General features: G+C 41.1%; 1 protein-coding gene across 2 annotated transcripts in view; it reads left to right on the top strand.

Annotated features, from left to right (window-relative positions):
- The window catches only part of LOC112258065 (transmembrane protein 132E-like), a 366342-nt gene that overhangs the window by 231031 nt on the left and 108475 nt on the right, over positions 1-26836 (top strand). Inside the window, exons 1-2 of one of the 2 annotated variants that reach the window (XM_024432151.2) lie at positions 18591-18999; positions 19573-20500. In XM_024432151.2, the coding sequence (XP_024287919.1) occupies positions 18921-18999; positions 19573-20500 (1007 nt within the window). In that variant the 5' untranslated portion in view covers positions 18591-18920. Of the gene's footprint in view, positions 1-18590; positions 19000-19572; positions 20501-26836 lie in introns of those variants that run through there. The other variant, XM_024432152.2, reaches the window with a different exon arrangement.

The following is a 26836-nucleotide window of genomic DNA, read 5'->3' as shown; positions in this document are numbered from 1 at the left end:
CAGTTGAAGTTGGAAGTCTACATACACCTTTTCACAATTCCTGACATTTAATCCTCGTAAAATTAGTTAGGATCACCACTTTATTTTAAGAATGTGAAATGTCAGAATAATAGTAGAGAAAATGATTCATTTAAGCTTTTATTTCTTTCATCACATTCCCAGTGGGTCAGAAGTTTACATACACTCAATTAGTATTTGGTAGCATTGCCTTTAAATTGTTTAACTTGTGTCAAACATTTCGGGTAGCCTTACACAAGTTTCCCACAATACATTGGTTGAATTTTGACCCATTCCTCCTGACAGAGCTGGTGTAACTGAGTCAGGTTTGTAGGCCTCCTTCCTGGCACAGGCTTTTTCAGTTCTGCCCGGAAATGTTCTATAGGATTGAGGTCAGGGCTTTGTGATGGCCACTCCAATACCTTGACTTTGTTGTCCTTAAGCCATTTTGTCTCAACTTTGGAAGTATGCTTGGGGTTATTGTTCATTTGGAAGACCCATTTGTGACCAAGCATTAACTTCCTGACTGATGTCTTGAGATGTTGCTTCAATATATCCACATCATTTTCCATCCTCATGATGCCATCTATTTTGTGAAGGTCACAAGTCCCTCCTGCAGCAAAGCACCCTCACAACATGATGCTTCCACCCCCGTGCTTCACGGTTGCAATGGTGTTCTTTGGCTTGCAAGCCTCCCCCTTTTTCCTCCAAACATAACGATGGTCATTATGGCCAAACAGTTACAGTGGGGCAAAAAAGTATTTAGTCAGCCACCAATTGTGCAAGTTCTCCCACTTAAAAAGATGAGAGAGTCCTGTAATTTTCATCATAGGTACACTTCAACTATGACAGACAAAATGAGAAAAAAAATCCAGAAAATCACATTGTAGGATTTTTAATGAATTTATTTGCAAATGATGGTGGAAAATAAGTATTTGGTCAATAACAAAAGTTTATTTCAATACTTTGTTATATACCCTTTGTTGGCAATGACAGAGGTCAAACATTTTCTGTAAGCCTTCACAAGGTTTTCGCACACTGTAGCTGGTATTTTTGCCCATTCCTCCATGCAGATCTCCTCTAGAGCAGTGATGTTTTGGGGCTGTTGCTGGGCAACATGGGCTTTCAACTCCCTCCAAAGATTTTCTATGGGGTTGAGATCTGGAGACTGGCTAGGCCCCTACAGGACCTTGAAATGCTTCTTACGAAGCCACTTCTTCGTTGCCCGGGCGGTGTGTTTGGGATCATTGTCATGCTGAAAGACCCAGCCACGTTTCATCTTCAATGCCCTTGCTTATGGAAGGAGGTTTTCACTCAAAATGTCACGATACATGGCCCCATTCATTCTTTCCTTTACACGGATCAGTCGTCCTGGTCCCTTTGCAGAAAAACAGTTGCAAACCGTAGTCTAGCTTTCTTTAAAGCGGTTTTGGAACAGTGGCTTCTTCCTTGCTGAGCGGCCTTTATGGTTATGTCGATATATGACTCGTTTTACTGTGGCTATAGATACTTTTGTACCTGTTTCCTCCAGTATCTTTACAAGGTCCTTTGTTGTTGTTCTGGGATTGATTTACACTTTTCGCACCAAAGTAAGTTCATCTCTAGGAGACAGAATGCGTAGAATGCGTGGTCCCATGGTGTTTATACTTGCGTACTATTGTTTGTACAGATGAACATGGTACCTTCAGGTGTTTGGAAATTGCTCCCAAGGATGAACCAGACTTGTGGTCTACAATTTTTTTCTGAGGTCTTGGCTGATTTCTTTTGATTTTCCAATGATGTCAAGCAAAGAGACATTGGGTTTGAAGGTACATCTTGAAACACATGCACAGGTACACCTCCAATGGACTCAAATGATGTCAATTAGCCTATCAGAAGCTTCTAGAGCTATGACATAATTTTCTGGGATCTTACAAGTTGTTTAAAGGCACAGTTAACTTAGTTTATGTAAACTTCTGACCTACTGGAATTGTGATACATTGAATTTTGAGTGAAATAATCTGTCTGTCAACAATTGTTGGAAAAATTACGTGTGTCATGCACAAAGTAGATGTCCTAACCGACTTGCCAAAACTATAGTTTGTTTACAAGAAATTTGTGGAGTGGTTGAAAAACGAGTTAATGACTCCAACCTAAGTGTATGTAAACTTCCGACTTCAACTGTACATCTTAGTACTACTGATACTTTAATTGATTATTTATTGTTCCTCCCAGAGATTGTCAACCACTGTAGTATGGAACCCCATTTACATTGTCAGATATTCAAGTTCGCTTACTGTTTTGTGGCACTTTTTAATGGAACCTCAAGGCTGGACCGAGGCATTTCTGAGCCCTTTTTCCAAAAAAGCACTTCAACTAGATTTTTAAAAATCGTATGTTTGTGACGGTGATAGCAGACAGTATGGAAGCAATGCTTTTCTGGTGTAATCTTTCATCAACCTCGGCAGACACCCTTTCAGTCAATGGACTCATTAGTGTTCCCAGCTGACTAGCTCTATCCATATTGCTTTCTCTTTCCTTGCTCATTAAGCAGTCTTCAAAGTGAAATCAATCCTCCTTTGTGTGGCCAGGGTGTGTCTTATTGTGTGGGTGTGCATGTGTGACGAGTGTGTTTCTTCAGAGCGGAGACCAGGGTTGCACCTCCTGAGTCAATTAAAGCTAGAATCTACAGTTGGACCTATAAATTAATTACGTATACTCATTGATTGTTGAATAATATAACTTATACATGCCTCATGAACTGTCGTACCCCATCAGAACCCAAAATATAAGCTTGTTTTACTCCAATGTTTGTAAACAACCTGAAGGTAAACAAACACGGTTATAACTATAAACAAACACGGTTATAACTATAATATAACTATACTATAATAAACCATTACCGTTCAGGTCCTGTCGACATTGTATCTTTTGATTGAGTTATTCAAAATAATAATTTCCACAACAAATAATTTTGTCTCACTTGTTTTAATTTGTTACAGTTGAATAAGGCCCAAAGAAACATGACATAATATATTTTTTTGTGGCCAGGCCTCAGAGGTGAAAACACAAAAGCAACATTTTGGGGCCAAATGAAGGAGCTGATCGTAGAAGTGCACCAAGATTTCCTTCCACTTTGTAGCCTATACTAACTCGAGCATCTCATTATGGAATCCTAATTGGTAGATGTTTGCTCAAACCAATGAAATTATATTTGTCCTTACTATAGCATCTTACTAACAACTTCTGTCCCACAGTTGTTTGTTGTGAGATGACTGTATGTATTGTTAACACCCACCCATTGGTCAACTGTTCATCAAATAGTGTTAATAAAGTCAAGGACGAAGTTCTGAGAGGAAAAAGTACAAGGTATCCAATCAACAGATCGAAGTGTGCACTATGTTTTCTGTACATTTTAATGTAAATTAATGCAAATATATTTATTTTTTATAAATCGACACTTGGAGTCAAAGTTTCAATACAATATTGTAAAAAGATCAACTGTATTGGTTTTATTCACCCCCCCCAACACTATTGCAAAATATATAATTTATGTATCTATAGCAGTGGCTATTAGTGCTGATAGAAACAGTAAAAAATAAGAAAGCGTCTCAGAGGCCCAAAATCATAAAGTTTCCCTCTCCTCTGCTATTCTGTTCCCCATTCTTACAATGACACTTTTATTGTGCGCATTCTGTAGGTATTTGATATGCATCGGTCCGGGAGAAACGATCTCTATTTCTTTTGGTGCATGCAGGAGACAGACAGGCATTTCACTGTTACTGGCCAAGATGCGGCAAGTCATCTGCCCACGTTAAAGCCTCACTATTTTCCCAGTTTCTGTACTTAACCAGCTCTGTTCTGGTTCTATTATGTATTTTTGAGACTGGGAATGTCTACAGGTCTGCTCTGAACGTGCCCAACCGGTGAATATGAAAAGCATTTGGTGTCAGCGTTGGGGTTTAAAAAGTAAATCTCATTCTAATGGTATTATATTTCTGTTTTCCTCTATGACTGATGGCGATTTGGGATACATTAATCAGTGCCTTGAGGCATCTCAAGCAGTAATCTTCTTTCTTTGGGGTGGCAGGTAGCCTAGTGGTTAGAGGTTGCTGGATTGAATCCCTGAGCTGGCATGGTAAAATCTGTCGTTTTGCCCCTGAACAAGGAAGTTAACCCACTGTTCCCCGGTAGGCCATCATTGTAAATAAGAATTAGTTCTTAACTGACTGACCTATTTAAATAAAGATGAAATTTAAAAAAATAAAAAATAAAAATAGAGAGAAATTATAATAATAGAAATTATAATAATAATAATTTAAAACGTACAAAATTAGTTTAAAATGTGTTTGAATTAGGTGTTCGACATCCCTGATAAAAACTGAATGTCATTTTGAATAACGAAAGAGATGAGGAGGCAATAACAAGTTTTGTTTAGATGTTAGCTAGCTAGCTAAAATTCAAACAAACATGTAAGACAACACATGTTTTTATTCTTGAAACATGAACATGTCACAGTGCCATTTTACATCTTACTTTTAAGTCTTGTAAATTGACTGTCATGTTATGTTTTGGCTGTCAGACATAATGAAGTGAATGAAAACTGAATGAAAATGTACACAGTACATTTCTGGAGTCAATTAAAATAGACAATACTCAGGTATGGGGAAAAATAGCTATGTTGGCTTTCAATAAGAATTGAATCTACACTTTCTATTGTGTTAGACATGAATCAAAATGATAATGCAGATTGTTTTAGAGGCTTACTTTTTATAGCTGCCTATTTACGTAGAAATTTTGGATGAAAATGTGAAACTTTTTATGACACATGAATATTCAACTACTGCCCAAATTGCAGTATCATTATCTCCGTGAAATGTGAGTTTGAAAATATCTTTAGACCATTAGAATCTTGAGCGGCAAGCACAGACTACTAATATTTGCTTTGTTCGGTTACTTTGACATCAGACGTTTTTATTTTAAGTTGTAAATTGTTTCTGTAGTGATTGATTGAGGTCTATGAAATGTTTGGAGCGTTTTTTCAACCTTAAAACCTTATAAGATCGATATTTTTTTAAAGCAGCCTAAGATATTTAGGATAGATGGGAATGCTCCGAGGACTGAGATATTAGTATCTTGGCGAGAAAGCTGTTGTTCACTTTAAACGCTCAAGCAACCTTTCCCTCCCCTGTCCTTGAAGAGGCATTTACTCACTTCTCTGCCATGCCCGTAAAATTAATTTCTCTGAATATTTTAACCTGCGTCGCTCTGCTCATTTCACTGACTTTGGCAGGCTGCTTTATATGTGACACTGTAGCCTTTTCATGGCATCAGGAAACCTGTGCTGTTACTTAAAAACAGAATAAAACAACTCTGTTGTTGTTGTACATATTTGTAACACCATTAATTATTAAGCAAGAATATGCTTATGTAGCATGTTCCCTGTTCAGTGTTGGTCTATTTCACAAAAACTGTGATTTGCACATTTCAAAGGTGCATACTGTGTAGTAATCTAAGTATTTTCACTGGTATGTGTGATATCCTAGCTAGGCTCTAAACCATCCAACGCCTTATTGATGCTCCCTTCCAGGGGATTGTGTGGGGGTGTCTGTGCCACCTTGTTCATTTTCACAAGGCTTTGGGGAGCTTGGAAGGCGAGGCAAAAAGAGCATTAGAAAACTGGTTGTTTGGATCCTGGATGCTGATTTGCTTGACAAGCAGCGTGGCACACTATGCCTGCTAACAGTTCCATAATCTGAAAATGATCACTGTTCATGTTGCTGTCCAAATAATAATCTCTTGTATTTATCTCAACTCGCACACTATTTTGCCTTGGTTCCATTCTAACATTTAGTTTGGTACAGCGGGGGTTAATATATGCCTCCCTGTCCGACTTTGGAAACAATGTTTCACTTTTGAATTTCGATCTCTGTACCATTCATAGGTGACCAGATGAGACAACTTTTTCTGAGACAGGCAAAGTCACGCTTCAACGACATTATCATGGACATTCCCAAGTAAATGTCAATAGAAAAAAAGCTCAAACAAACTAAAATGCAGCTAGAATACTTTCATTCCAGTTTGAGTTAACTGAAGTTGGCTAGGTAGCTAGCTAGCAAGTGACATGAAGTTATCCAGCCTGCATAGCAACCATTTTGTTTAGAATGGACGACTAGTCCTGTTGCATAGCAACTATGCAAAATTATACAAGGGGTGGGTCTAATCCTGAATTCTGCATTCCAGCCAGTGTATATTCCACAAGTTACCACTGGCTAAATCTATGACGTTAAAATGCCAATTTACTCTGTTCCATCTGACTGCGCAATCCATCGTCTCATCAGAGCAGCTAAGCTATTTATAAACTTGATCTCCACTATAAAAAGCATCTACACATTATCTAACATTTATTTTAGACTAACATTTAGTTTTCAACAGTGGAGATTTGTTTGAACCTTGCTGTCTGTCTCTCCAACATTTGCAACATTGTTTCAATATTCAAGTTCGATCTCCAGCTGCCCCATAGTAATGAACGTGTCTGGACAGCACAGACAGGCAGGCAGCGTTTCTCAGCCAGTCGAAATCATGAATCAGCTGGCATAATTTGTATGGATATATACAAAAAATATCAATTGAAAAAAGGTCAAACGAAACGAAATGCAGCTACAGTGGTTCCTCCTTTAAATGTTGTGAGCTTACACTGCTGGACTTAGAGGTAACCAGCGTCACGGCTTCATTGCTCCAGACCACCGCTAGAGGGAGTTAGAGCACTCATTATGCATTTGGGTTTTTATATGACTAATCATATTGAGTGGTTCCAATGATGAATTTAATGCGACCCACCTGTCCCTGGTGACTTTCTTCAGCAAAGATGGCTAACAAAACATTACGGGGGAAGCAAATGTAAGTAGTTATAATGTCATAACGAGTCAAGCAAAAAATGTACAATTGAGAGGAATATGTTAGTTCATGATTGTGCATTTCTTTTGTCATAAAGTTAATTTACGAAAAGGTGTATCAAACTCCGTTATTTGAATGATGCTGTGTCTGCATGTATGTATTACAATTATACACTTCAACAGTGTTTACCACTCCTGCTCCTGGGACATCAATGATTACACATTGTAACTATGCAATAGACTAGAAACATGATTTAACTAAAGGTTGATTTGTAATTAATATATACATAATGAAAAACAGTACATCCTGCCAGCACGCCGACGAGAGCGAAGAATGAGATGGGAGTAACAATCCAGGCTATTTGCTCTGAGACCGGCATAATAATGTAATGAAACAAGCAGGGAGCAGGTTTCGAACCCTAAACCTTCTAGCCCGAAGTCCAGCACGCTATCGACTGTGCCCAAATGTATTAATTTGGGTTGGGGACGATTAATAAGTCTAAAAACAACTTTATCAATTGAGATCTTTAACATGGGGAAAAAGTGTATTCGTTTTTCACAAGCGTAGCAGGATGGGCTATTAACTGAACAATAGACTATTCAACCTTTACTAAAGAATTGTCTAATTGCCGAGCTAGGTGTGATCCCCCCAACTTGCAACAAATCATTTGTATCTATCTTTCCACTTCTACCTACACATGGTTAATGTTCTGAAAAAATATATATTGCAAGTGTTGCACACCAACAGATGTAGAAAACCTACACCAGTCGAGCAAATTCATTTCAACAATAATCTTAATTTTAATTTGACTTTACAAACAGCAAGAGGGCTTAATTGTGTCTTTTTTCAGAACCTAGACCTATATAAAAGAACAACTGGCTGAGGTAGGCTATGAGGCTTAACTGCCTAATAGAAGTAGGATTGTTTTATTAGGCTTACTTACAATAGCATCCGGTCAAAAATGTAGCATCCTTCATAAAACAATAATTTAAAGAAAAAAAGTCTGCACGTTTCAACTAAAACAATGTAACTAATAATGAAAAGCGCACATTTGTAAATCCCAAACTCTAAACGTAATTGGAAATATAGATGTGGCATTGTGGTTACAATGAAGAATGTTCTCAGTTGATGCCAAACAAATTTGATCGGGTTTAAATCAGGAGACCTACATGTAGAGATGAAAAATAAATATTATTAGATATACTGTAGGCCTACCAAAGGTGTTGTAGGTCTTTTATTTATTTATTTGTATTTCATCTTTATTTTACTACATAAATGTCTACTTACTCTGCTGGCGTCTTGACCCAGTTTATGCCCTCATTTGCAATGCAAACCCAGGTAAGCAGTGTGTTTTGAGTCATTGTCTGCATTTGGAGAAGAAAAAAAGATAATGAGCCTAACAGCCAAAATTAGGTACAATAATAGAAATATACATGTAAATAGGCCTAAACATAACAAATTATTGCTATTATCCAACCTTGAAAGAAACAATGTGTACCCAGAAACACCTCTCTGTCATAGGGTCCATCTCTGACATAGGGTCCAGCATATCTCTTGATGTTTGGGAATGTCAAACGGTTTTTATAATCAATCCTCAGGGTATTTTTCAAATATCTATTCACTAATATATCAACCGGGACAGTTGGCTTTTCACTAGGACCGGGATTAACAATGGCCGCCTTTCTCTTTTGTGCACAATTCACTCTGAGAGCCCCCACCTATCCACTTACGCAATGTGGTCGTTCAAAACAGGGGCACTTCCTGATTGGATTTTCCTCAGGTTTTAGCCTGCAATATCAGTTCTGTTTAACTCACAGACAACATTTTGACAGTTTTGGAAACTTTAGAGTGTAACTAATTTGAATCAAATTAGTTAAGCAAGTACCAGTCAAATGTTTGGACACGCCTACTCATTACAGGATTTTTCTTTATTTTGACTATTTTCTACATTGTAGAATAATAGTGTAGACATCACAACTATGAAATAACACCGGTCTCCCACGTGCCCCGCATGCTGTAGTACAGACATGGCCTGCTCTTTCTTATGTAAGGAATTAGGCACTTTCACATGTTTACTACAGTATGTATTGTAGACTGAACAGGAGGTTCGGTAGAGAGGGAGCCGAAAACTGCAAGTCCGGGACAAGGTAGCACATCCGGTGAATGGGTCAATGGGCCTTTATATAAAAGTGATAATGTCCTTGAAGGGCTTCTCGGGCATTATCACTTGAATATTTAATGACTGTGTCGCATCTGTAGCAACATGGCCAAAAGAACTAACAACCAGCTTTTTGTCCAGAATATTCTGCTGGAAGAATAACATTATATGAATTTGCTTATCAAAATAAGATTATAATGAAAATACGTTATTTAATGTTATTTTAATATGTTGGTAACTGTTTTATAAGAGAAATAAGGCAAGCGATGTAGTGATGTATCATGCATACAGTCACAGGCAAATCGGTTGACTGGCCCTCCCAAACAATGCCATTTACCTGTAACTGTATTCATCATACAGCAATGCCTATTGTGCATTATTGCTTAAAAACCTCTTAAGGATCTGAACCTTTATTTTCAATTTTCACCTAAAATAACAAACCTAAATCTAACTACCTGTAGCTCAGGACCTGAAGCAAGGATATGCATTTTCTTGATACCATATTATTTACAATATTTACCTTCAGAGGTGAATGTATCAAACCAGTTGCCGTGATAAAAGTACATTTTTGTTGTGCATTCCCCTCAAACAATTGCATGGTCTTTTTTCACTGTAATAGCTACTGTAAATTGGACAGTGCAGGTAGATTAACAATAATGTAAGCTTTCTGCCCATATAAAACACGACTATGTCCTGGAAAGTTTGCTGTTACTTATGTGTTTGCTGTTACAATGTGAAATCACATTAGCGCACGTTAGCTCAACTGTCCCAGTATAGGGACACCGATCCCATAGAGTTAAATAATGACCCAAAGCCAGTCTGTGGCTACGTCCCAAATGGAACCCTATTCCCTACATTGTGCACCTTTTTTGGCCCTGGTCAAAAGTAGTGCACTATGTAGGGAATATGGTGCCATTTGGTCACTTATTGTGAAAGGAAGAAGCGTAAACAAGGGAACTGGTAATAAAGTGCCACCAAATAACAGCTGTACAGTGACATGTGACCAGTTTCAGGATACTAGACTTATGTCGCAGGTCACTACTTCACAGAAGAGCCGTTTAAACTTAAACTTTTTTGGCAGAAATGCCTTCTCGAACATGTGAACTTTCATGTGACTTAATAACAAACTTCTATGCCATCTGAAAATACGAATAAAATTGTTAAATTACGAGCCTACTTGGTTAAGCCACAGAAAAAAGCTAGCAACCTCTCTGCTAGCCATGATTGGCTGAGATGAAGGAGCTGGACATGCCAAGAGATGAGTTTGGATTGGTCTGCCAAATATCACGCTTCTGTCTATTTGAGCTGGTCAGTAAGTGTAGGTCATCCTGTCAAATGCAACCTTTTTAACTGATTTGAAATCAGTTGAATTTGAATATGATAGCTAAGGAGATGGCGAAAACACCTGTCTCAGGATTCAAACTAAGGGCAACCATAACATCCGTGACAGGAGACGTGTCCATCGATGATGTACAGTACTAGTCAAAAGTTTGGACACACCTACTCATTCAAGGGTTTTTCTTCATTTGAACTGTTTTCAAAATTTTAGAATAATGGTGAAGACATCGATACTATTAAATAACATACATGGAATCATGTAGTAACCAAGAAAGTGTTAAACAAATCAAAATATATTTTAGATTTAGATTCTTCAAAGTAGCTACCCTTTGCCTCGATGACTGCTATGCACACTCTTGTTATTCTCTCAACCAGCTTCACCTGGAATGCTTTTCCAACAGTTTGAACACGAAGGCCTGTGACACACTCGTCAAAGTGAGGAGACCAAAGCGCAGTGTGATGTGAATACATGTTTTAATGAAAAGACGGAAAAAAACGAAGTACACTAAACAAACAAACAAAATATAAAAAACGAACGTGACCGCTATAAATACTGACTGCAAACATGCAATATCACATAGACAATAACCCACCAACCACAATACAAAACAGGCTACCTAAATATGGTTCCCAATCAGAGACAACGACAAACACCTGCCTCTGATTGAGAACCATATCAGGCCAAAACACATAGAAACAGACTGACTAGACATGCAACATAGAATGCCCACTCATATCACACCCTGACCAAACAAAACATAGAAACAAACAACGCAAATAATGTCAGAGTGTGACAGTACCCCCTAAATATGGTTCCCAATCAGAGACAACGACAAACACCTGCCTCTGATTGAGAACCATATCAGGCCAAAACACATAGAAACAGACTGACTAGACATGCAACATAGAATGCCCACTCATATCACACCCTGACCAAACAAAACATAGAAACAAACAACGCAAATAATGTCAGAGTGTGACAGTACCCCCCAAGGTGCGAACTCTGGCCACAAAACCTAAACCTATAGGGGAGGGTCTGGGTGGGCATCTGGCCGCGGTGGCAGCGCGGGACGTGGACCCCACTCCACCATAGTTATTACCCTCTTCAAGGGCCTCTTTAGAGTGACGACCCTTGCCTCCGACCTTGGGCCGAAGCCCCTAATTAAAGGCCCCACTGGACTGAGGAGCGCCTCTGGACTGAGGGGCAGCTCCGGACTGAGGTGCAGCTCCGAACTGAGGGGCAGCTCCGGACTGGCTGGTGGCTCTGGCAACTCCAGGCTGGTTGACAGCTCTGGCAGCTCCTGGCTGGCTGACGGCTCTGGCAGCTCCTGGTTGGCTGACGGCTCTGGCAGCTCCTGGCTGGCTGACGGCTCTGGCAGGTCCTGGCTGACTGCCGGCTCCTGGCTGACTGGCGGCTCTGGCGGCTCCTGGATGACTGGCGGCTCCTGGCTGACTGCCTGCTCTGGCAGGTGCTGGCTGACTGAAGGCTCTGGCAGCTCCTGGCTGACTGACGGCTCAGGACAGACTGGTGGCTCTTACGGCTCAGGACAGACTGGCAGCTTTGACGGCTCAGGACAGACGGGAGACTCTGGCGGCTCAGGACATCCTGGCCCTAGGAGACACACTGGCTGTCTGGAGAGCAGGGCTGGCACCATCTACCCTGGCTGGATCCTCACCCTAGCCCACCAGATGCAGGGAGCTGCGATGTAGTGGGCTAAGCACGCGTACTGTGGACACAGTGCGCTCCACCACATAACACGGTGCCTGACCAGTACGACATCCGCCACGGTAAGCACAAGGAGTTGGCTCAGGTCTCCTACCTGACTTAGCCAAACTCCTCGTGTGCAACCCCCCTCCCCAAAAAAATGTTTTATTGGGGCTGCCTCTCGGGCTTCCGTGCTAGCCTTCTACCCAGATATCATCGCCGTTCCTCCTGTGCTCTCTCCACCTGCTTCCATGGCAGGGTCTTGTCCCCTGACATTACCTCCTCCCAGGTCCAGGATGTTTTACCATCCAGTATTTCGTCCCGAGTCCTCGATTCCACAAAGCGCTGTTCCTCCTTATCACGCTGCTTGGTCCTTTTATGGTGGGTTATTCTGTCACGTTCGTTGAATGGAGGAGACCAAGGCGCAGCGTAATGTGAGTACATGAAACTTTTAATAAAGATAGACACTAAACAACTATACAAAATAACAAAACGAACGTGAAGCTATGATACAAAAGTGCAAACACAGGCAACTAGACATAGACAATAACCCATGAAATACCCAAAGAAGATGGCTGCCTAAATATGGTTCCCAATCAGAGACAACGATAAACACCTGCCTCTAATTGAGAACCAATATAGGCAACCATAAACATATATAAACACCTAGATGATAAACAACCCCATAAACCTACAAAACCCCTAGACAGTACAAAAAACACATACATCACCCATGTCACACCCTAACCTAACCAAAACAATAAAGAAAACTAAGAATACTCAGGTCAGGGCGTGACTGCCTGATTCACGCAGTCTCCTCTGAACAAGTCTCCTCTGAACAGTTGATGTTGAGATGTGTCTGTTACTTTAACTCTGTGAAACATTTATTTGGAGTGCAATCTGAGTTAACTCTAATAAAAGTATCCTCTGCAGCAGAGGTAACTCTGGGTTTTCTTTTCCTGTGGTGGTCCTCGTGAGAGCCAGTTTCATCATAGCACTTGATGGTTTTTGCAACTGCGCTTGAAGAAACTTTCAAAGTTCTTCAAATGTTCCATATTGACTGACCTTTATGTCTTAAAGTAATGATGGACTCTCGTTTGTATTTGCTTATTTGAGGTGTTCTTGCCATAATATGGACTTGGTTCTTTATCAAATAGGGCTATCATCTGTATACCACCCCTACCTTGTCACATCACAACTGATTTTCTCAAACGCATTGAGGAAAGAAAATTCACAAATTAACTTTCAACAAGGCACATATTATTCTAAAAATTGCATATATAAAGGAAAAACCCTTGAATGAGTAGCTGTGTCTGAACTTTTGACTGTTACTGAATATGGGTAAGATAGTCTAGCTTAATACATTTTCAGATATTACACGTTTCTAATTTTGATAGAAAGTGGTTTTATTTCAAGTTAGTGTACTGTTAGCGAGCTAATGTTAGCTGGCTGGCTCGCTAGATAACGTTACATGTATGATCTTATTATTCGTATCTCAGAGCCATTTGCTTGCCTAGTTATAGCCTAATGTTATCTAGCTAACATTGAACCTGGTTGATTAGCTACCCGCAGATTCATGCAAGGTAGTAACTTCATGAGTTGGGATGATGGTTCATTACTTAGCTACAGTTGAAGTCTGAAGTTTAAAACTCATTTTTCATTAAAACTCATTTTTCAACCACTCCACAAATATCTTGTTAGCAAACTATAGTTTTGGCAAGTCGGGTAGGACATCTACTTTTTACTTAAGAAAATTACTTAAGTAATTTTTCCAACAATTGTTTACAGACAGATTATTTCAATTATAATTCACTGTATGACAATTCCAGTGGGTTAGAAGTTTACATACACTAATTTGAATGTGCCTTTTAACAGCTTGGAAAATTCCAGAAAATGATGTCATGGCTTTAGAAGCTTCTGTAGGCTAATTGACATCATTTGAGTCAATTGGAGGTGTACCTGTGGATGTGTTTCAAGGCCTACCTTCAAACTCAGTGCCTCTTTGCTTGACATCATGAGGAAATCTAAATAAATCAGCCAAGACCTCAAAAGAAAATTGTAGACCTCCACAAGTCTGGTTCATCCTTGGGAGCAATTTCCAAATGCCTGAAGGTTCCACGTTCATCTGTACAAACAATAGTACGCAAATATAAACACCATGGGACCATGCAGCCGTAATACCGCTCAGGAAGGCAATGCGTTCTGTCTTCTAGAGATGAACGTACTTTGGTGCGAAAAGTGCAAATAAATCCCAGAACAATAGCAAAGGACCTTGTGAAGATGCTGGAGGAAACATACAAATGTATCTATATCCACAGTAAAACTAGTCTTATATTGACACCATAAAGGCCGCTCAGTAAGGAAGAAGCCACTGCTCCAAAGCCTCCATAAAAAAAGCCAGGCTACAGTTTGCAACTGCACATGAGAACAAAGATCATCATTTTAGGAGAAATGTCCTCTGGTCTGATGAAACAAAAATAGAACTGTTTGGCCATAATGACCATCGTTATGTTTGAAGGAAAAAGAGGGAGGCTTGCAAGCCGAAGAACCCCATCCCAACCGTGAAGCACGGGGGAGGGGGGCAGCATCATGTTGTGGGGGTGCTTTGCTGCAGGAGGGACTGGTGCATTTCACAAAATAGATGGCATCATGAGATAGGAAAATTATGTGGATATATTGAAGCAACATCTCAAGACATCAGTCAGGAATTTAAAGCTTGGTTGCAAATGGTTATTCCAAATCTACAATGACTCCAAGCATTCTTCCAAAGTTGTGTTAAAATGGCTTAAGGACAACAAAGTCAAGGTATTGGAGTGGCTATTACAACATCCTGACCTCAATCCTATAGAAAATTAGGGAGCATAACTGAAAAAGTGTGTGCGAGCAAGGAGGCCTACAAACTTGACTCAGTTACACCAGCTCTGTCAGGAGGAATGGGCCAAAATTCATCCAACTTATTGTGGGAAGCTTGTGGAAGGCTACCCGAAACGTTTGACCCAAGTTAAACAATTTGAAGGCAATGCTACCAAATGCTAATTGAGTGTATGTAAACATATTACCCACTGGGAATGTGATGAAAGAAAAATTCAAGCTGAAATAAATCATTATCTCTACTATTATTCTGACATTTCACATTCTTAATATCAAGTGGTTATCCTAACTGACCTGAAACAGGGTATTTTTACTTGGATTAAATGTCAGGAATTGTGAAAAACTGGTTTTAAATGTATTTGGCTAAGGTATATGTAAACTTCCGACTTCAACTGTAGGTATTCTTCTTGTCCAGATGGGATAGGGCAGTGTGCAGTGCGATTGCATCATCCATAGATCTATTGGCGTGGTATGTGAATTGTCTAGGGTGTCGGGTAAGGTGGAGGTGATATAACTTAACTAGCCGCTCAAAGCACTTCATGATGACATAAGTGAGTGTCACGGGGCGATAGTAATTTGTTCAGTTACAATCGCTTTCTTGGTTACAGGACCAATGGTGGACATCTTGAAGCAAGTGAGGGAAGCAGACTGGGATAGGAATATGTCTGTAAACACTCCAGCCAGCTGCATGCTCTGAGGACGCGGTTGGGGATGCCGTCTGTTTGATTGTCTTATGGAGGGCAGAACTGGACTGTTTGTATTCAATCATATTCCCAGTCACTTTGCTGTGGTTAAATGTTTTGGGTTTGCGCTTTCAGCTTTGCGCTAATGCTGCCATCTATCCACGGTTTTTGGTAGGTTTTAATCGTCACAGTGAGAACAACATCCCCTATACATTTCCTGATGAACTCAGTCACCATGTTAGTGTATACGTCAATGTTATTCAGAGGGAACCCGGAACATGTCCCAGTCCACAAGATCAAAACACTCTTGAAGCATGGATTCCGATTGGTCAAACCAGCATTGAATAGACCTCAGCACGGGTACTTCCTGTTGGAGTTTCCGCCTATAGGAAGAGAAGAGCAAAATGCAGTCGGGATCTGATTTCCCGAAGGGAGGGTGGGGAAGGGCCTTGTATCCATCCCGTAAGGGAGAGTAACAATGGTTGAGAGTTGTTGAAGCTCGAGAACTACAAATACTCAAAAGCAGTAGATGGTGTGCATGCCTAAAAGTCCACTCCGAAAACCTCTTCTCTGCCGGCGGTGTCTTGGAGCAGCCTATGCAATAAGTTTAATTGCCTTGAAAGAGACAAAGTAAGGGTCCAATTCAGGAAAGTTATAATACTGGTGAGTTACCTTTCTAATATCCAAAGTTAGTTCTGCCTGTTTGTAATAATGCACAGAACATTCTGGGCTAATAATGTGAGAAATAACACACAAAACAAATGTAATACTGCAAAGTTACTTAGGAGCCTGAAACAAGGTGGGCTATGTCCATCGGCACTATCTTCCACATCGGTAAATAACAAGCGTTTTCAAGTGCAACTTTAGTAACAATGGTTTTGGCATACAGCTCGCTGATTAAACTCTTTTGGGAAACCAAGTCTATCACTTTAGTTTTCACAAATGTATAGCAACACTGGTGCTTACTTTTTATAGCAGTTTAAAGTGATTGATGTAGAGTTCATTATTTTTGTGAAATGACTTTGTGCCAAAAAGAAAGGAGCAAAAGCTATTTTTCTGGTTCCATTTTTACCAAGCGAGTTTGTGGTCAAATACAGCCTCATTATCTACACAACACTGCCCCCACCGTCGTGCAAGGAATAATAGAATAATATGCTCCATAAAAAATGCAGAGGAAATTGCATTGCATTTTGCCGTAGGCATGCCTGCGTACTACAAGGAACCACCCATTTTGTGATGAAAAATGACATTCACGTACTGGTTGCGCTCCTAATCGTTGTGTTTCGTAAACTGCGGATTGGCTCTAAATGGTAAAGAAATAAGCCCCAACCTCAACATCCAATTGTGGTCAGACATTTTCATTAATCCCCATTAGGGAAAGCAACTTGATAGATGGAAAGAGCCCTGAGGTGTTGCTAGCTACTCATTGATATCCCCCACCCAACAGATGGCTATCATGTAACGGAGCATGCAACAGGAAGTGAAGCCAATCAATTTGGCCCTTATGTCTAATAGGAAGCCAAATAGGGGGGGGGTATCAGGTTTTCTGTTGTAAGCCCCATCTGCGCCCCCATCCACCCCGACCCCACTTTGATACAGCAGCAAAGGAAAAGTGAGAGGAGGAGCACCCCCAGTGCATTTGGGCCCGTATATCATGCCCCCTCAATCAGCCTGTACATCGGGCTGGAGTACACAGAAGGAGAGAGGGGGAACTAAACCAGAGCAATCCGTTGTGTGCATTATGCGTGTTTAGAAAGGGATGAAGAGACACTCAAGTAGCTAATGTGGTCTCGTAATGGAACTGCGCTGCTCTGCAGAGCTGAGAGTATCATGTCAGACCCCTTAAGAGGTACTTCATTGCCTGGCCCTCAGACTGCCAGAGTCTAACCACACTGCAGGAGCACACCATATGGTTCAGACCACTCGGCAGAAAAGTACTCATGTTCCTCAAGCAGTAAACTAATGTAGCAAATGCCTGAAATTAGACCCTCTACATAATGGTATTGACGAGAAGAAGAAAAAAACTGTAGTTCGAATACTGTTCAACCAGTCCAATAAATGTGGAGGAAGAGTTCAAATGTAGTGTCGCCTTGTTAACGTCCATAAGCGGAAGTCGAGTCATGGGCTCTCTTTCCATTTTCCCTGAATATCAGAACATTGGTTGTTGGGAACTCGGCAGAGGCTACTCAAGCAGATGCGCAGATCAGCCGTAGCCCTGTGGAAAATCGGTTACATGACTGACAAGAACTGATAAAAAGTGTTCAAGAACATATATCCCATTACGAGATGAGAATTGTTCTGTTTATGTTCTTGATGTGGAAATAAGTGAAATGGTTCCTGGTGGAATGAACAACAGGCCCCTTCATCTTTTCGACCCCCTGTTGAGCGTGATGCTGAGCGTAGGCTTGGACCACACACACATCCAAGAATTCCTTTCTATTTTATTGTAGGGATTCCAGGCACTTGGGGGGCAGAAGTAGTCAATCCCCCACCCCCAACCCTCCCCAGGCATCCTCATTATCTTTCTCGGGGCCGTGGCAGAAGAAAAGGGGACAGGCAGAGCTAATTCATCTATGATCTTTACCTAATCCCCCCCTCTCTCTCTTTCTCCTGCTCACTCTCTTTGCCTGAATGCATTGAAGTAGTACATCCCTCCCCCATTCCCACCCCTCCCGTCCAACACACATAGATACTCATTTTCTCACACACTCTGCCTCACACAAACACGAAAGCCTCTTCCTGAACATGTCCAGTGGGAGAGGATGAATCGAGCTGAACAGTATTTTTTTTACGAGTGTGTGTGTGGTGCAGTAGTCCTTTGAGGCCTGTGTGTCTTAACACTGTCTGGGAGCTCAAATGTTGATTATAGACTGAGGCTAGGTGTGGCGAGACAGGGCGGTGTCAAGGCTTTGTCTACAGTATTAAACCCGGGCTTGCGAAGAGGGGTTTGGTCTATCAGGGACAGCTGCCAGATTGGAGCTACATGTGTGGACTGGATTCAAAGAGCTTCTGTGGGTCTATGCTGTGGACCACGACTGCACCAAAGGGAATGTAAGCACAAGTTCAAGAACTTCTGTTGATCCCCCACAGCTGTGTGCTGCAGCGCAAGCAAGGGAACCACCAGGAATCTGTTCTAGTACTGCGAATATCTGAGGAGATTTATGAGAGAAACAAGTTTTTTTTTTGCGCAATCTGTTAACTTGGTGACTGCAAACTCTCTACTGATGATTGGATATACTCTTTTGAAGGGCTATTTGAGGACATATACTTTCAATGCCAGGCATTTTGGAATATGGGACTTTTAATCTCTGATTTGGTCTGTCTGGAAAGGCTTTGGCACATTTATTTCATGTTCTTGGTACTACTGATAAGTATGTTACATCAATGCTGTTTCTTTATGACTGTGTCCTATGTCTGAGCAGATTGTATTTTATAGCTCGAGGGTACATGTTTTTCATTTGTTCTCTTTTCCCAGAGTTTGTCATTAGATAACACGTTTGAGTGTTTGTTCTCACTTTATTTTGTTCTAAAGTATCTCCCTATTTCTCTTTTACATTTTGTCAAATATCTTGTTGTTTTGAAAGCTTGTGTGTTTTGTCCATTCGTTAGCTTCTCTGTCAATTTTAAAACTGACTATTGGTGTGTTATTGAACTCGAGGAACAACCGATTGAGTGTGTGGTGTTGAGCTGTTTATCTTGTGAACAGCAGGTACGATGAAATCAGTGTCATGCAGCTTGTTTACTTATACAACCCGTTTCATTGGACACAATGGGCAATCTGCCTGCAGGCCACTTGACACATACGGTTTCTTTATCAGATAATTGTTGTTATCTGTGGCAGTTTCATGTGAAGAGCAGGTGAAATTTGCTAAATGTTGAAATACATGTTGCATTGTAAAGATTCTAACCTTTTACTCTCTCTCTTTCTATCTCTCTGTGTTCAGCATTTGCAGGTAAAGTATCCCCGACTAGCTCAGATGCTCTCCTGAGCTCTTCGGCAGTCACCCCAACCCCTCCGGACATCTACCTGCCCGCCAACTTCAAGCTTTCCAACGCCCAGCTGGCCTTCTTCCTGCGAGAGACCAGGTCCTCGGGCCAAAGCAGCGGTAGCCCCGCCAACAAACACCCTCTCCAGCGTTCCGAGAGCTTTGTGGTCTTCCAGACCAAGGAGTTTCCCTCCGTTAACATAACCTTTGGCCCGTTCACCCAGGACCAGAGCCTATCCAAGGACCTCCTCCAGCCCTCCAGCCCTCTGGACATCCTCGGACGGCTAACGGTCAACTGGAAGGTCCGGGCCTTCATCGTCCAGTCGAGGGTGTTATCTAGCAACCCCGTGGTCCAGGTGCTCTTCTACATCGCCGGTCGCGACTGGGATGACTTCAAAGTCCAGGACAAGCTGCCCTGCGTCAGGCTCCACGGCTTCCGGGATGTGCGCGAGATCAAGACGTCGTGCCGCCTCCGGGGGAACCTTGCCCAGTGCTTGGCCCAGCTGGAGTTGCCCCCCACCTGGTTCAACACCAATGTGGCCCCCCTGGGACGCAGGAAAAGCTCCAGCGACAGCCTGGAGCTGAGCGGGGAGTCCCTCCAGGCCGAGCTGTACTACACCCTCCATGACCCGGACAGCGGAGGGGAGTGCGGCGAGAACTCGGGCCGCAGAGGAGGATCACGGGGCGAGCCTCCCTCTCAACATCCCCTCCTCCGCATTGGTAGCATCAGCCTGTACCATTCCAGCCAGAAGCAGCTGGTGGTGGACAAGCAGCTGGATAAGAACATGTTCCTGAGGTTGCCTGAGAAGTCGCTGAAGCCAGGAGAGACCCTCAACATCTTCCTCTACCTGGTGCCCAATTCCACAGTGGAGCTGTTCACCCTCAAGTAAGTGTCTCTTTCTCAATTAATCTTTCCTGGATGCATCACATCTTCTTTCCTAGCGTTCTTCTCAAAATTATTTAGAGGAGAAGGTCAGAGGAAAGGGACCTTGGACCTTCTCCTCCAAAACAGTTGAGGATGCAATGAATTGGAGTTTGTGCTTTCAGAAGGAAATATTGTCAATAGGGCTGGGATTTGCCAGGAACTTCACAATATGTTATTATCACGATACCTAGGTACGATATGTATGCGATTATCACAATTATATATGTATTAATACTGTAATTTGCGATTCGATGTTCCAAACATATTGCTCACCATATGTCTGCTGCAGAGTGACAAGAGTCAGTCATGAGAAAACAAGTTTTGATCAGTAATGGAAATAAAAGAACTGAAAACAGATTGGCTCCCTAAAAGAAGAAAATGGAGAACAAGCTTTAAGGATTAAAACTGTAGTTTGTACAGGTACAGCCAACTAGTGCAAAACTAATGTTGTAATATTGTAAAAACTATATGATATATCATCAAAAGTAACTGGGTATCTCTTGGCCAATGCGTTACTTACTGCCTTACATGTTATTGTGGCAATTACCAAGGTATGTAATGATATATATATATATATATATATATATATATATACAGTGGGGCAAAAAGTATTTAGTCAGCCACCAATTGTGCAAGTTCTCCCACTTAAAAAGATGAGAGAGTCCTGTAATTTTCATCATAGGTACACTTCAACTATGACAGACAAAATGAGAAAAAAAATCCAGAAAATCACATTGTAGGATTTTTAATTAATGTATTTGCAAATTATGGTGGAAAATAAGTATTTGGTCACCTACAAACAAGCAAGATTTCTGGCTCTCACAGACCTGTAACTTCTTCTTTAAGAGGCTCCTCTGTCCTCCACTCGCTTCCTGTATTAATGGCACCTGTTTGAACTTGTTATCAGTATAAAAGACACCTGTCCACAATCTCAAACAGTCACACTCCAAACTCCACTATGGCCAAGACCAAAGAGCTGTCAAAGGACACCAGAAACAAAATTGTAGACCTGCACCAGGCTAGGAAGACTGAATCTGCAATAGGTAAGCAGCTTGGTTTGAAGAAATTAACTGTGGGAGCAATTATTAGGAAATGGAAGACATACAAGACCACTGATTAATCTCCCTGGATCTGGGGCTCCACACAAGATCTCACCCCGTGGGGTCAAAATGATCACAAGAACGGTGAGCAGAAATCCCAGAACCACACGGGGGGACCTAGTGAATGACCTGCAGAGAGCTGGGACCAAAGTAACAAAGCCTACCATCAGTAACACACTACGCCGCCAGGGACTCAAATCCTGCAGTGCCAGACGTGTCCCCCTGCTTAAGCCAGTACATGTCCAGGCCCGTCTGAAGTTTGCTAGAGAGCATTTGGATGATCCAGAAGAAGATTGGGAGAATGTCAGATGAAACCAAAATATAACTTTTTGGTAAAAACTCAACTCGTCGTGTTTGGAGGACAAAGAATGCCCTTATTGCATCCAAAGAACACCATACCTACTGTGAAGCATGGGGGTGGAAACATCATGCTTTGGGGCTGTTTTTCTGCAAAGGGACCAGGACGACTGATCCGTGTAAAGGAAAGAATGAATGGGGCCATGTATCGTGAGATTTTGAGTGAAAACCTCCTTCCATCAGCAAGGGCATTGAAGATGAAATGTGGCTGGGTCTTTGAGCATGACAATGATCCCAAACACACCGCCCAGGCAACGAAGGAGTGGCTTCGTAAGGACCATTTCAAGGTCCTGGAGTTGCCTAGCCAGTCTCCAGATCTCAACACCATAGAAAATCTTTGGAGGGAGTTGAAAGTCCATGTTGCCCAGCAACAGCCCCAAAACATCAGTGCTCTAGAGGAGATCTGCATGGAGGAATGGGCCAACATACCAGCAATAGTGTGTGAAAACCTTTTGAAGACTTACAGAAAACTTTTGACCTCTGTCATTGCCAACAAAGGGTATATAACAAAGTATTGAGATAAACTTTTGTTATTGACCAAATACTTATTTTCCACCATTTGCAAATAAATTCATAAAAAATCCTACAATGTGATTTTATGGATTTTCTTTCTCATTTTGTCTCTCATAGTTGAAGTGTACCTATGATGAAAATTACAGGCCTCTCTCATATTTTTAAGTGGGAGAACTTGCACAATTGGTGGCTGACTAAATACTTTTTTAACCCACTCTATATACATACATGCAGTGCCAGTCAAAAGTTTGGACACACCTACTCATTCAAGGGTTTTTCTTTATTTTTTACTATGTAATACATTGTAGAATAATAGTGAACACATCAAAACTACGAAATAACACATAGAATTATGTAGTAACAAAAAATGTGTTAAGCAAATCAAAATATATTTTAGATTCTTCAAAGTTGCCACCCTTTGCCTTGATGACAGCTTTGCACACTCTTGGCATTCTCTCAACCAGCTTCACCTGGAATGCTTTTCCAACAGTCTTGAAGGAGTTTCCACATATGCTGAGCACTTGTTGGCTGCTTTTCCTTCACTCTGCGGTCCAATTCATCCCAAAGCATCTCAATTGGGTTGAGGTCGGGTGATTGTGCAGGCCAGGTCATCTGATGCAGAATTCCATCACACTCCTTCTTGGTCAAATATACCTTACACAGCCTGGAGATGTGTTGGATCATTGTCCTGTTGAAAAACAAATGATAGTCCCACTAATCACAAACCAGATGGATGGCGTATCGCTGCAGAATGCTGTGGTAGCTATGCTGGTTAATTGTGCCTTGAATTCTAAATAAATCACGACAGTGTCACCAGAAAAGCACTGTCACACCACCTCCTCCATGCTTCACGGTGGACACTACACATGTGGAGATCATCCTTTCACCTACTTTGCGTCTCACAAAGACAGCGGTTGGAACCAAAAATCTCAAATTTGGACTTATCAGACCAAAGGATAGATTTCCACCAGTCTAATGTCCTGGACCAAAGCAGGTCTCTTCTTCTTATTGGTGTCCTTTAGTAGTGGTTTCTTTTCAGCAATTCAACCTTGATGGCCCAATTCACGCAGTCTCCTCTGAACAGTTGAGATGTGTCTGTTACTTGAACTCCATGAAGCATTTATTTGGACTGCATTTTCTGAGGTGCAGTTAACTCTGATGAACTTATCCTCTGCAGCAGAGGTAACTCTGGGTCCTTCTTTTCCTGTGGCGGTCCTCATGAGAGCCAGTTTAATCATTGTGCTTGATTGTTTTTGCGACTGCTCTTGAAGAAACTTTCAAAGTTCTTGACATTTTCCCTATTGACTCACCTTCATGTATTAAAGCAATGATGGATTGTCGTTTCTCTTTGCTTATTTCAGCTGTTCTTGCCATTATATATTTGGTAAAATACCATCTTCTGTATACCACCGCTACCTTGTCACAACACAACTGATTATCTCAGGAGGAAAGAAATTCCATACATGAACTTTTAACAGGGCACACCTGTTAATTGAAATGCATTCCAGGTGACTACATCATTAAGCTGGTTGAGAGAATGCTAAGAGTGTGCAAAGCTGTCATCAAGGCAAAGGGTGGCTACTTTGAAGAATCTGAAATATAAAATGTATTTAGATTTGTTCAACCTTTTCACATGTGAGTTCCAAATATCTCTAATGGACGCTTTACTGAGCCGGAGAAACTTCTCTCTTCGAGGAGAGCCCCCCGCACATCACTCATGTTTGCGCAGATCAAGTATGCATATATTTGTGCAGTCTTGCAAGAATTGGAACATTTTCTTGCTGGCGCTTGCTTTGCCTTCCTTGTTGTTTTCCTTACCAATAATAACTTTGGACATGTGTGCGTTCCTATCAAAGTAAGTTCCTTATTTTCTGTATATCGTGTTGTCGTTTCTACTGTAGGCACATGCTGTATGTATGTATGTAGCATACTGTATTTACAGTTTTATTCGCAAGTACTGGTGACAAATAATGCATTCCCGATTATTGCATATATTTTAATGGACACCTATGATAAGCGTTCTAATCAAGGGTTCTAATCACACCGGTTTGATCATATCCGTTTGTTGGTACATATGACACTTTTTTGGTTACTACATGATTCCATATGTGTTATTTCATAGTGTTGATGTCTTTGCTATTATTCTACAATGTAGAACATAGTAAAAAATAATGAAAAACTATTGAATGAGTAGGTGTGTCCAAAATTTTGACTGGTTCTGTATATTTAAAGAACTTAGTAAACTTTATTCATCTCAGTCCTTTGAAGTGGTGCCCGAATGTATTGAACATAATATTTTTCTTACATAATTGCCCGGGAGCTTACGCAATTAAAAGAGAACTGGGAGATTGTTCTCTAGAATACAGAACGTCAAGACATTTTGAAGTGTCTGTTTTTCAACATTCTTTAAGGGAATAAAGCACATCTCTCTATTGAACTCGACTAGATTTTGAGAACCGGAACACTCCTTTTACCCTGTAACAGAGAGGCCTAGCTATCTAATTTCCTAGCGCTATCAATTCAGCCAGCACAGTGGAGAAATGAGGACTATATCATGTAAAATCTTTTTGAATCTCTCATGTAAGACTTGGCTCTGAGAACATGAGATGAAGATCATTCATCAGCCTCCTGAAAGAGCAGGAATAATGGGTATTAATTGACATCTGTTCAAATTAAATTCCTCATGAGCTGACCCACTTCTTGTCGAATTAGAGCTTAGGGGATACAAGGCATGTCTCCTCTCCCTCATCCCTGTGTTTCTCACTGTTATTCCTCTCCGCCAACATAATGAGAGGGTTAGAGTTCCCAGACAAAATAAAATTATTATTTAAATCCATGAAAGCCTCAAGAAAATTAGCTTTCTTTTTCTACTCTCCTGAAGATGAGGAGAGATGGAGGGGGAGGGGCCCGATATTAAGCGATATCTGAGGCATGACGGCGAAACTCTTCTTAAACACGGCGCTCCCTAATCGTAATGGAAACTCTGACTTCAATTTAGGAATTCACCGTGAATTAATTATGCTTCAATAACTCATTAAGGCGAACAGGAACAGGCAGTGCTAGGATTTACAGTATGCAGGCAGGAATAGTGCATTAGTGTTATCTCCCCAGTTCAATATTAGACTACCCCTACTGTGTGTGCATGTGTATGGCTTGAGACCTGACCATTTCTCATAAAACCCAGACTCTGAGGAGGAGAGCCCCAAGCATTTCACTTCTGACCATCACAGCGATTCCAAGAAGATGCTCCGTCCCCAGAGAGATCTATAACCTAATATGTGGATTACTTTGTTCCAAGATGTGTCCTGCCTAATCCCTCTCCCTAATGCTGTTGTTACCGATAGATCAAGAATTTACTAATAACTTGACCTCATCTGTGGCCCGCCCATTCATAACATGTAGGTTTTATAATTATATCCCCTTTAGTGATGAATATGCCAAGAACATTTGATTTTTTTCCTTACACAGTCATCATGTGTAAGTTTTGGTTCATCATTAAAACCTGGAGGAACAAAATGGACGACCAGATTCAAGTTTCAAAGGTTTTCATAATACCTTTCATAATATTCCATATTACCTTGTCTAATATTTCAACCATCATCACGTTATTGTGCAACTTGCAACCTCCGAACTGATTTCTAACCACCATTGTCTTCATGAAATGCAAACTAGGTTTCCTTAGAAACATAACTTTCAAATGTCACCTCTCATTTAATAGTTGACCCCCCTCTTTTCAATTTCAGTGATTATCTAAGAATTATACTTCATATTTCTTTTGTATCCAGGACACAGTGTTGCATTTCTGTCTCTCTGGGGGATAGAGTGTAGAAGAATAAAAATAGGTGATAGAGGGGGAAAAAATCCAGAGAGACCCTGAGCCAGGTGACTAAATGGGGCGTGAATGAAACAGTGCTGGAAGCCAATTGTTGAGGTGTCTCCACCTAGAGCCCTGCATTACCGCGGGACTCCGGTGTCGGACCCGACAGAGAAGTGTGCTGCGCAGCCTGAATGGTTCATGCTCGTGGTGAAAATATTATTGTAGGCAGGGTAGCCTACTGGTTAGAGCGTTGGACTAGTAACCGAAAGGTTGCAAGTTCGAATCCCCGAGCTGACAAGGTACAAATCTGTCGTTCTGCCCCTGAACAGGCAGTTAACCCCCTGTTCCTAGGCCGTCATTGAAAATAAGAATTTGTTCTTAACTGACTTGCCTAGTAAAATTAAATAAAAATTAAAATGTTAAATGAATTTCATAATGGTCGTGTTGCTGTTTTAAATGCACTGTGAATTGTTATAAAATCACTTTTATATCACATAAATCTTGGGTCCC

This window comes from Oncorhynchus tshawytscha, linkage group LG09, assembly GCF_018296145.1.
Source record: "Oncorhynchus tshawytscha isolate Ot180627B linkage group LG09, Otsh_v2.0, whole genome shotgun sequence".
Taxonomy (NCBI): domain Eukaryota; kingdom Metazoa; phylum Chordata; class Actinopteri; order Salmoniformes; family Salmonidae; genus Oncorhynchus; species Oncorhynchus tshawytscha.
This window is presented reverse-complemented; position numbering and strand designations above follow the sequence as displayed.